This window comes from Chiloscyllium plagiosum, chromosome 29, assembly GCF_004010195.1.
Source record: "Chiloscyllium plagiosum isolate BGI_BamShark_2017 chromosome 29, ASM401019v2, whole genome shotgun sequence".
NCBI lineage: Eukaryota > Metazoa > Chordata > Chondrichthyes > Orectolobiformes > Hemiscylliidae > Chiloscyllium > Chiloscyllium plagiosum.
Genome location: NC_057738.1, coordinates 16,804,848 through 16,817,679, shown reverse-complemented (window position 1 = coordinate 16,817,679; position 12,832 = coordinate 16,804,848). Strand labels below are relative to the sequence as shown.

Sequence of the window (12,832 nt, the reverse complement as noted above, 5' to 3'; positions counted from 1 at the left end):
CAAGCCAGTCAGTCTAACCTCAGTGGTGGCGAATCTATCAGAAACAATTCTGAAGCATAGAATGAATCTGAAGCATTTGGAGAGACAGGGATTAATCAAGGAGAGTCAGCACAATGTTGTTAACTGAATTTTTTGAAGAGGTGACTAGAAGTGTAAATGAGGATAGTGCTTTTGATATGGTCTACTTTGACTTCAGCAAGGCTTTCGATAAGGATATTAACAGAAAAGCCAAGAGCTAAAACCAAGGAAATTTATCAGATTGGATTCACAACTGGCTTTGTGGCAGGAAGCAAAAGGGTGATGGTTGAAAGATGCTTATCCAACTGGAGGTCTGTGTCCAGTGAGGTCCCACAGGGGTCAGTCTTGGGGCCCTTATGGTTTACAGTTTGCATAAATGATTTAGACTTGAACATAGGAGGGTTGATTAGTAAAATAACAGAAATGGTGGTGCATAAATAGTTTGGAGGGTCGCTTTAGATTACAAAAGTATATATGGGCTGGTCAGATGGGCTGATCAGTAGCAAATGGAATTCAATTTTTATACGTGAGGTGATGCATTTGATAAGATAAACAAGGCAAAGGAGTACATGATGAATGGCAGGATCCTGGCAAGCACCACCTTGGTTTCACGTCCATTGGTACTTTAACATAGCAAGTGGATAAGGTGGTTAAAATAGTCTATGGGATACCTGCCTTTATCACTTGAGGCATAGAGTTAAGAACAAGGTGGTTATACTGGAATTGTTTAAACATTGGTGAGATCACAGCTAAAGTTGTGTGCAGCTCTGAAATCCACATCACAGGAGATAAGTGATAGCAACTGGAGATGGTGTAGATGATATATGTTCAGACAGTATTTAGATGTCTACTTGCGGTACCAAGGCATCCATGGCTCTGGGCCACATGGTGGAAAATGGGATTAGAATAGTTGAGTGGTTGTTTTTGACCGGCGCAGATGTGATGGGCTGAAGGGTCTTTTTCTGTGCTGTAGATTTCTATAACTCTGGAAAGTGTTTGGTAAGAACCTTAAAAGCATTAATCCAAGTTGAGAGGGGCTACGATCAGTTGAGTGACAAATCAAAGGCCACAAAACTCAAAGCAGGCAGTTGAAAGTTGAAATTGTTAAGATAAACCTATAGATGCAAGGGAGAAGGGAACACATACTGACAGAGTACTGCAAAGTAATAGTCTTGGGATAGATGGGCTCTTTTGTATTCGCCACTGGTTTCAAAATCTTTCAAATGGCCTTTGGTTTATTCTACTTTATTCGGAACAATAAATGTCTGTCTCAGCTCTGCCGCATTGTATGCTTATTCTTCAATAAGGATCAACTCATGAAATAGATCATATTTTGGTTTCTATCAAGCCAGATTTCAGTCTGGGATCTGACTTGTCCAGTACCATCATAATCAGGGATTTGTAACATCTGTAGAAGATCTTTGGTTTTAATAGCCTTTCTGTAATTCAGAAACTGCATACATATTCTAGCCATTGCCTTAATCAAATCCATCAGTACAATTGCTTCTGTGATCTGGAACTTTGTTTTAGTTATCCTAATTTGCATTCTTAAGAGGTCCTGATCAAGGGTTAAGCCCAAAACCTCAACTCTCTTGCTCCTCAGATGCTGCCTGACCTACTGTGCTTTTGTCGACACAGACTTTTCCAGCATCCACAGCCCTCACTATCTCCTTCTTAAAAAGGATTGCACATTTTCACATAAATGATCTCTCTTGAATCTTACAGATTATACCTATTAAACATATACTCCCATATTGTATCAATACATACTTCTCTACACGAGATTATATTTGTCAAATGGGTATGCAATCTGCAAAATTGCCTGCATCCAAGTCGTCCATTGTTCAACTCATAATCTCTAAACACAAACATATGTTTCTAAATGCTCTGCCATTACATCCTTTATCCTAACATTTCCCCAAACACAGATGTTAAGTTAACTGACCAATAATTATCTGTCCTCTATCTCCCACCTTTTTTGAATACAAGTACAATGTTAGCAGTTTTTTTTGTCCTGTGCTGAAGGCAACCCACTTCATGACAGACCTGGAATGTGAGGTAAGTCATAGACATGAAAGGAGGTATTCATGCTGCAAAATTATTAAACTCAAATGTTGAATCCTGAAGGCTGTAGTATACCAAAGCAGATGAGATGTCATTCTTCCAGCTTGCTTTGGGTCTGGCTTGAACACTGCAACAGGTCAGAGACAAATGTTGGCATGGGAACACAATGGTGCAGTGTGAAGTGGCCAACTAAAAGCTCAGGGTCATTTTTACAGACTGAAAGTAGGTGCCCTGCAAAGTGGTCATCCAGTCTGTGTTTCATCTCTCCATAGAGGAGAATATGTGAGAATGTAAACACCAAGGACCAGAGGGTCCATTAGTCCCTTAAGGTAGCAGGACAAGTAGATAAGATGGCCAAATGGCATATGAGATACTTGCCTTTATTAGCCAAGGCACAACAGCTTAAGAGCAAGGAGATCATGCCAGAATTGGATGAAACATTGGTTAGGCTACAGCAGTGAGAGAAATTCTGGACTCAACATTACAGGAGAGATGTGATTGCATTTGAGGGAATGCAGAGGCTGAAGAGTTTTAGTTATGAAGAGAGTTTGGAGAACTTGGAGTTCTTTTCCTTGGACCAGAGGAAACAAAAGGGAGTGGAGAACGCGATTGATATGTATAAAATTAAGGAGGGCCACAGATAGTGAAGACAAGAAGAAACTTTTCCCCTTGGTGGGGGCATCAATTTAAGGGACAGGAGATTTAGAGAAAATGAGGGGAAAACTTTTTCACCCATTCTTGAATTCACTGCCTATTATGGTGATACAGGTGGAAATCTCAGACATTTAACTAATATTAAGCATGTATTTGCAATATCAATACATTTAACGTTATTGACCAAGTGCTGGATAATAGAATTAGAATAATTATGTGGCTGTTTTTTTTAAACTGTCCAGACTTATTAGGCCAAAAGGGTCTGTTTTCCTGTGCTGTAGATCTCTAGGTCACTAAACAACTATACATAACTACTTCTTAAAAAAAAAATAATGTTTTGGCATCAACTAATTTCTGTGGCATAGAATTCCACAAGATCACATCACTGTGTGAAGAAATCTCTCCGCATCTCAGACCTCCATTTACCCTATCTATGCTGGTTAGAACTGCATAGGTTTCTGCAAAACATTCCCTCATTCTTCTAAACTCCACTGAACACAAGTCCTAAACAATCCAGTCTCTCTGCCTACGTCAGTGCTGCCATGTCAGGAATCAGTCTGGTAAATCTTCACTGAACTCCCTCCAGCCAGAACAACCATCTTCAGAGAAGACCACCGAAACTGCACAAACCCCAAAACACATCAAACTACCAAACAACTCCTGGGCCTGAGATTCCAGCTCTTCAGCTCCATGGATTAGCTACATTTTTCTTTGGCTGTTCCTGACTAAACCTGTAACTGTTCACTAATTGCTATTTATGGATGTTTGAAATGACCATGTGACCGATTAAAATATTCCAACAAGAAACCACCTCTGTTCTTGGGCAAAATTAAATGTAGCAGCCAATGGAACATTTTGTGCCTTAAATGTCACAACTTCTGATTAATCCGCTATCATTGCCCACAGCTAGTCAGAGCACATAGAGCCAAAAGGGAAAACTAATTTCATAACACTAACTTAAAATGAAAAACCTTATTTCCCCAAATAAATTAAGTAATTCAGAACATAAAAAAAAAGGCTCCAAACACGGATTCTTGCAATATTTCACTTAGAGTCATAGAGATGTACAGCATGGAAACAGACCCTTCAGGTCAGGTAGCATCCGAGCAGGAGAATCAACATTTCGGGCATCAGGAATGCTTGAAACGTTGATTCACTTGCTGTATTTTCCCAGCAATACACTCTCGACTCTGATCTCCAGCAGCTGGCATCCTCACTTTCTCCAAACAGACCCTTCAGTCCAACTCGCCCATGCCAATCATTTATCCTAAATTAATCTAGTCTCACTTGCCAGCACATGGACCATAATCTCAAAACCCTTCCTATTTCTGTCCCATCCAGATGGCTTTTAAAAATGCTGTAATTGTACCACCCTCCACCACTTCCTCTGATAGCTCCTTCCATACATGCACCACCCTCTGCATGAAAAGGTTTCCCCTTACACCCCTTTTAAATCTTGCCCCTCTCACCCCAAGTCTATGCCTTCTAACTCTGGATTCCCCCAACCCAGGGAAAAGACCTTATCCATTTACCCTATCCACGCCAGTCATGATTTTATAAACTTCCATGTGGTCACCTCTCAGCCTCCGATGCTCCAGGGAAAACAGCCCGAGCCTATTCAGCCTCTCCCTATAGCTAAAATCCTCCAATCTTGGCAACATCCTTGTATATCTTTTCAAGTTTCAAGTTCCACAACATCCTTCCTACAGAAGGGATATTAGAATTGCACACAATATCCCAAAAGTGGCCTAACCAATGTCATGTACTGCCGCAACATGACTGCCCAACCCCTATACTCAATACTCTGACCAATTAAGAAAAGCATACTAAACACCTTGTTCACTGTCCTATCTGAGACTCCACTTGTCACAGCCTATCAAATTTAGAGTGCTTCATTTCTCCCTACTCTATTTCCTGTTTGGTAGACAATCGTCTAGGCCATCAGATATGGGTATTCGACAGATTGTAATTTGTTCATGGTACTCTTTCCCTAACAAGTAATTTATCTACAATGTGCAATTCCAAACCTGCTCCCATTCTTCCGGGATGCTCCATTAAAGGAGATTCAAGAAAACACATATCCTTTTCTATCGCGAGGACAAATTAGATCCAAGATGATACTCTGGAATTCAAACCTATTACCTTCATGTTGGATACACAATGTGAACTGCTACAATTGCCTTCCAATATAACATAGGCAATTCTAACCGGGAATGAGGCCATTTTGACACAAAATTCAAGACAAATTTTATTTTGATCATCGCTAAGTTGGCTTTGTAAAAATAGTGAATCTTCTCCTAATAGCTTAAAGCTTATGCAACATCTTAGTGAGTAAAAATGTAGTTGTTTCAGTACCTCTGAGTTTATACAGCTCACCACTGGCAGCTTGGACTACAAACATGTGGGAAACTTCATCACTGGGAGAGATCAATGCACCAGACAAATGTAGAACTCCTCGTGGCTTCTGACCTTTGCATTGTTCATTTACAAAGTATTGCAGAACGCCCAACTCGCAATTCAGAACAAAATACCTGCATCATAAAAACATTTCATATTAGTGTACATCCACATCACTGACTACACTATTTCAAAGTACAAAACTACAAAAGGATTGTGTCAGACTTATTACCAGGCACCATGTAACCTGTAAAACTAAATTAAAATGTGATCAACTAATGAATTTTCAGTGAGGAATGTCATTCCTATGGTAGAGAACAATTAATACATGACTAATATTCTAAGAAAGCATGGTCAATTGATAACCAGACAGTTCAATTCTACACCTCTGAAATTGAAAAGTTCTAACATAGTTTGTTTGCAGCTCAGATACTTTCAAGATTACCTGATACAGCTTGTACCATTAAAGATTGCCTTGACACTCAGTCAAGGCTGCCATCTAAGGTTTACTTGGTCTCTGGTAGCACCAAACTGAATTTATGGGAGAACTTCATGATGCTTCACAAGAATAGCATCAGAGGCCGCGGGGTGACCTTGTAGAGGTTTATAAAATCATGAGGGACATGAATAGGGTGAATACACAAGATCTTTTCCCTTGGGTGGGGGAGTCCAAAACTAGAGGGCGTAGTTTTAAAGTGAGAGGAGAAAGATTTAAAAGGGACCTAAGGGGCAATTTTTTCATGCAGAGGTAGTGAGTGTATGGTATGAGGTGCCAAAAGGAAGCAGTGGAGGCTTGTACAATTACAACATTTAAAAAGGTACCTGGATGGGTATATGAATAGGAAGGGTTTAGAGGTTTTGGGGTCAATTATTGGCAAATGGGACTAGATTTATCTAGGATATCCAGTTGGCATGGACAAGTTGAACTGAAGCATCTATTTCCATGTTGTACATCTCAATAAGTCGAATATGGTCTTCTTCAAACTGGGCCTGAATAGATTCTAAGCTCAGACACTCAAATACATGGCAAGGTAAAACCAAATATATAACACAACTGTGCAATATATTATATAAAGACTGAGGCATACATTTAATGTCATTTTATTTGCTCACTTCCAGCCAAGAATTCTAGTTACATTGAAGTTTTGTCCACATAAAGCAAAACATTAATTTCCAGTAAATAATTTGAGTTTTGCTATTGTTTCTGCCGATTGTCTTTTTCAAAACAGATGCTATTTGCAAGAAAAACTAAGCACAAAGATTTGCGATCACTGCCAAAAACCATTAAATATAACGATTAAAATGTATTGCAGGCAACATAGAGAGTGGTACAACATAAGCCTTGTGGGAACAGTGTACAATAAGCATCAATAGAGTGATTGAGGGGTATTGGACAGAGATGGTGTACTTAGCCTGGTGGAGTGTTGAAGATCTTTTTCCTGTAGCCTCTGATCAGCCTAGCAAGATTTGTTGTCATGGCCTCCTCTACTGGCGGAGGGCAGGGTTGGTTGAAAAAGAGGCAGCCTTGCACCTGTGACATCCATCCAGCAGAACATTCAGGACCCAGCCCACAAAGCAATTTACCCCTCTGTTATATGAGGAATTGTGCATGGCAGCACCAGCCTGACATCACTTAACAAGTGTACAATAGGATTTTAGAGATGGCGGTCACAAGGGGTGCCAATTAATTCCAAAATATCTGGGCATTGGCAAATTGTCCCAGGAGCAATGCATGATAAGAGGGGGTCAAATCTGACACAAAGCATGCCATAAGGACTGGTAGGTAGGTAAATGAGAAAATATTACAAGATACGCCAAGAAAACACTCAAACTCATGAAATAATTCATGTCTAGCCAAAAATGAAAGTAAGATTCACTCTGTTAGATTACCAAAGGTTGGCCAAATAAGTTATTTTAAAGGAGTGTGACAAATACAAGGAAAGTAGAGAGCAGATATGTGTAGGAGAAAAATTAGGCAACTGAAGGCACTGCCAAAAAAAGGGGGAGCAATTAAAGGTGATGATATACAAGAAGTCAGAATTAGATGAATGCAGATGTTTGATAGGTTTGTGGAGCTGTCAGAAAGTACGAAGTTAGAACTGTGAAGGCCATGGAGAGATTTGAAATTAAGTATGAGAATTATAACATCAACACTACTTGACCAGAAGCCAAATTAGATCAATAAGTAGAGGAATTAAAAAAAAAAAGGTAAACAGCTCCTGGTGCATGTTAGGACAGAGTTTTAGATTACTTCAAGCTTAGAATTTAGAAGACAAACAAAGAATGTGCTGGAACAGTCAAAGGCAGCAGTTGACAAAGGTATGAGAGTTTTAACAATGAGTGAGGTCTGGAATGGATTAGTCAAGAAATGTTCATGAAGGGTCTCTTCTGTAATGTATGGTTTTAGATGAAAGTAATGATGCAAAAATGAGATTAGAAGGTCATCATGGACATCAAGATTGCAAATAGGCCGATTCAAACAGGTGACTGAGAATGGGATGGAATCAGTAATCAAGATATGGAGTTAAGCAGACACCGAAGACAATGGCTTCAGTCTTAAAATTTAGTTAAGCAGTGTAATAATTTAACAACAGTTACAGGGGTGCCAAAATATCTGAAAAGTAACACTGTGCTTTCAGATGACAATGCAGAGGAACAGCATATTGATGAGAAATAGAAATAGGCCATGGATAGATCCTGGAGGCACCAGATACAATGGGAACCAGCAGAAAAAAGGGATTGGAAATAATGTTCTGCCTACATTTAGGTAGATAAAGATGAAACCACATGATAACAGCTTCAGCCAGCAGGGCAGCAAGTAATGTTGGAAAGGCACAGTGTGATCAATCATGTAAAAGGCTGTAGAGAGGTCAAAAGGGATGCAGAAGGACGATTAGCTGGTGCTATTTCTCACACGAACAACATTTTGGCACGTAGCAGGATAGAAAGTTAATTTAAGGGACTTGAACACAGTTCTGGAAAAGATATAAATGATTTTTAGCAATTTTCAAGAACTTGAGATTGAAAAAGGGAGTTTGAAAATGTGAGACTGATGGATGGATCAGAGTGGTTTTCAACAGGGAGCGATAACAGCAGATAAAAACGGAGAGGAGGAGCTATTACCAATATTGGTTGACACGGGGACCATGCAATGGTTCTCATGGACAAGTGGATAAATTACAGCAGGGATAAACTCAAACATTAAGAAGTGGAAATAGGCAGGGTTGACAATGTTCCGATGGAGTTCAGAAAAGGCATAAGGTTAAGTAGCAAGATGAGTGCCCGGACCATGGTAGGTGATAACTTTTGAAGTATACAAGGATACAAGCCAAGTACTGGAAAATGGGATTAAAAATGTCTGTTTTTCACCGGCACATACTCAACAGGCCGAATGGCTTTTTCTTTGCTGCAGACCTCTATAAATTACAAGCTTAGAAAATAGCAATTGACTCTAATGACTTGGGAAGGGGTGGGGAAGGGTTGTGTGTGGTACAATCTTGCTGTGGAGAAATAAGTCAGGAATCAAGTAGTCTTGGAGTACATTGCTAACACAGTAGAGTTTGTCATTTCTACCTTATACAACTGTTACAGTAAAAACGAGACAGCAGTTCTCTAGGACTGAGGGTGCTACACGAACAGCAGGATAGCCTAGTTATACCCTGGCAATAGCCACTTGATTGAGACTGCCTGTAGCTGACACTGCAAAGGAATCATCCAACTGAAATGATCAGTTCCCATTCAAAGCAGTTAATGACATCAGCCAGCAAAATCCATTCCTTTATCAGAAGTGCTCGTATGGAGGCTGTGTATATTACTCCATGACTATTGCTTTTGAGCTGTGGTTAAAAGGGTAGGAGGCAAATAAATGAAAAACTACACAGCACATTATTTTCACATTGCGTTGAAGCAATTGTTCGTAATATTTGTGGACATGTCATTATCATGGTAAAAATGGTGCATGCGTTTTCATTATTTGTCAATCTTTTATTTGTAAATGTTTTAGATGCTGAAGTTAGCATCCATGGTACGCATTAAAAGTGGGAAGACAGTTATTTAGTGTAGTAGGTTGTTTGCCAATTTCTGAATGAATAAACAACACACAGGTCGGTGGGCAGGAAGTCTAGGCAGCAGAGCAGAGGCAACTACAATAGTACTGAAGCACTGGGCACTGCAGCTGCAAAAAAAAGTTGCAATGATATCACAGGGAGGCTGTGGTAGGAAATTGGTAGGAAATTTGCACTAAATTTGAAAAGGAACCCAGAAAAGTAGCATCAATAAACTTGATTAACTCATTCTAAAAAATATTATAAATTAGTAAAGTATTTAAGTAGAAATGGCTGTGCATTACAATGATGTGCTGAGCAGTACAACGTGGGAGCTGGCTGATCCCATTGCAAACTGGAGTGACCTCACCTGCAGCAAGTGTTGGTTGCTTGAACCTCAGCTGGTGCAGAAATTCAACCCATCCTGTTGGCATCACTCTGCATTGCAAACCAACCATCTATCCATCTGAGCTCCTTCTCAACCTCTTCGCCAATCCTGAAACATGGTGATCCTCATTTGAACAACCATTAATTGTCTTGTTCTATCAAGAGAGCAGCCCTATGGCCTGGTAGGACTATAGCAATTTTATCTCCATATTGGTTGCCTCTTTCAAATTTCTAGGCTCTGAAACAGTTCCTATGCGTTGGAGGGTAGCTAATTTAATCCCATTAATTACAAAAAAAAGGTTAGAGAAAATAGAAAATTAGAAACTAGTTGCTTGACATTGGCAGTAGGAAAATGTTAGTCAATTATGTAAGATTTAATAGCAGAGCACTTTGAAAAAAATGACAATTTGCCAAAATCAGTATTGAATTTAGAGAATTCATGTTTGAAAAATCTACTCAAATTTTGCTAGGGTGTAACCAGTAGCATTAATAAGGGGGAGCTAGGGAATGTGGTTTACTTGGACTTTAAAAAGACTTTCAATATGATCCAATTTAAAAAGAGATTAGCATGTAAAATTAAAGTATATGGTTTAGAGTGTAGTATATCACCTGCATACACTGGCTGGCAGGCAGGAAACAGAATTAAGAATAAATGGGTAAGTTTCCAAGTGGCAGACAATGACTAGTTCTTATTACTTTAAAATTCACTCTTGGTACATGGGCAACACTGGCTGCCAGTGGTTTTTGCCCATATCTAGTTTCCCTTGTGGCAGTGGTGAACTGCCTTCTTGAACCACTACCAATCATACGCTGTAGGTTCAGATTCAAACAGCGTGGTACTGGAAAAGCACAGCAGGTCAGGCAGCATAACAGTAGGGTCAACGTTTCAGGCACAAGCCCTTCATTAGCAATGTCGTGTTGATCTGCTGTGCTTTACCAGCACTACACATCTGTTGATTGACTATCCAGCATCTGTCGTCTTCACTTTCTCTTATGTGCTTTAAGTTTACCCACAATGCCATTGGGAGAGTGTTCCAGGATTTTAACCCAACTGCAGTTAGGAAACAGCAATATATTGCTAAGTCCAGCTTGGAGGAGAACCTGCAGCGGTTGGGGTTCTCATGTATCTGCTGCCCTTGCCCTTCCAGATGGAAATGGTTGTCTGTTTGGAAGGTGCTGTCTCAGGATCAATGGTGAATTCCTGCAATGCATTTTGGAGATATTACATATTGCTGCTAGGTTTCAGTAGTGGAAGGAATGAATGATTCGGAATGTTGTGCCAATCAAGTGACTGCTTTGTCCTCGATGGTGTTAAGATTCTGGAGTGTTGTTTGAGCTGCACTCATCCAGACAAATTGTGAATATGCCATCACACTTCTCATTTGTGTCTTGTTGATGGCAGACAGGTGCATATATAAAATGTAATATTTTCAAGTTAGCAGGTGACACAAAGCAGGGTGGGAAGGTGAACCATGAATAGAATGCTAAGATGTTTCATTGCAACATAGGCAAGTTAAGCGAGTGGCCAAATGGATGGCAGATAAGTAAAATGGGGTTAATTCTAAGGTTATCCACTTTGGAAATAAAAACATGGCAGGTTATCTGAAAGGAGTGGGAAAGGGGGAGGTGCAATTAAACTTGGGTGTCATTGTACACCAGTTACTGAAAGTAAACACACAGATAGAGCAAATGGGAAAGAATGCAAATGTTATGTTGACCTTCATGGTGAAAGAATTCCAGTACAGGAACCAGGATATCTTGCTGCAATTTTACAGGGCCTTGGTGAGACCAGACCTGAGAGTATGGTGTATTCTTTTCGTCTCCTTATCAGAGGATGTTCTGGTTTTGGAGGAAGTGCAACAAAGGTTTATCAGACTGAGTCCTCGAATAGAAGGAAAGGCATAAGAGGTGAGACTGAATCAATTAAAACAATATCCACTGGAGTTTAGAACAATGACGGGGATCTCATAGAAACCTAATATTCTAACAAGACTTGACAAGGTAAAAGGTGGATGATTTTGATTTGATTTCTTATTGTCACACGTACCAAGACAGTGAAAAATATTGTATTTGCATGCTAACCGGACAAAACGTACGATAAATAAGTATATCAGGGTATCAGAACAGAATATAGCGTTACAGCTCTGGTGGTGCAGAGAAATAACAACTCTAACATATGAAAGGTCCATTCATAATTCTGATAACAACGAGGAAGAAGCTGTTCTTAAATGCATTAGTACATGTTTTCAAACTCTTGTATCTTTGGCCCAATCCAGATAAGGGAGTCAGAACCACAATTTAAAGGTAAAGGTAGAGGTTTGACCAATTTGGATCAAGATGAAGAGAAACTTCTTCACCCAAAGAGTGGTAAGCCTATGGAATTCACTGCTACAGGAAACAGTTCAGGCCAAAACTTGTAATGTTTTCAAAGAGTTAGATATAGTTCTTAATGCTAAAGAGGTCAAAAGGGCAAACAAAAAGTGACAATAGGTGTGGAGTTCATAATCAACCATGATCATATTGAATGATGGAACAGCTTTGAAAGGCTACATGGCTTTCTGCTGTTCACATTTTTTATGTTTCTATAAAATGACCCATTTATTCCTATGACCTACTTTTAGCTAATCCTTAAATACACACCAGTATGTTGAAGTTTACCTCTGTAAATGTTGTCAACTTCCTGCGTGACATTATCAAAAACCTTCAAAACTCCAAGTATACTATGTGCACCAGCTCGCCTTTATTAATTCTGCTACTAACATGCTCAAAAGATTCCTAAAGGTTTGTCAAACTACTTTCCATTCATAAATCCATACTGTCTATGCTCAATTAGATTATTAGTTAAGTGTCTATTTATCACATCCGTTATAATAGATTCTAGCATTCTTCATTATTACTCATAGAAGTCAATAGGATGAATGGTCAGAGTGACAGATTTGTACAGCATGGAAACAGACCCTTCACGGCAACTAGATATCCTAAATCCAAGAAACTATAGACTAATGAGCCTTACATTAGTGGTTGGGGAGCAATTGGCAAGAATTCTTAGGGATAGGATTTATGCACATTTGGAAAAGCATGGCCTAAGAAAGGACAGTCAGCATAACTTTGTACATGGCATGTCACGTCTTACTAACTTGATTGAATTTTTTAAGGAGGTTAAAAAGATGTTCGATGAGGGTAGAGCAGGCTATGTTGTCTATATGGATTTTACTCAGGTTTTCAACAAGGTCCCTCATTGTAGGCTCATCCAGAAGATTAAGATGCAT

At 39.5% G+C, this 12,832-nt stretch overlaps 1 protein-coding gene across 2 annotated transcripts in view; it reads right to left on the bottom strand.

Moving 5' to 3' along the window:
- Positions 1–12,832, bottom strand: part of LOC122564402 (oxysterol-binding protein-related protein 10-like) — a 256,567-nt gene that overhangs the window by 197,597 nt on the left and 46,138 nt on the right. For both annotated transcript variants that reach the window (XR_006315905.1, XM_043719213.1), the window contains exon 2: positions 5,092–5,267. Coding sequence is in view for 1 of the 2 variants with exons in the window: in XM_043719213.1 (XP_043575148.1) it covers positions 5,092–5,267 (176 nt within the window). In the remaining variant the exon portion in view is untranslated. The remainder of the gene's footprint in view (positions 1–5,091; positions 5,268–12,832) is intronic.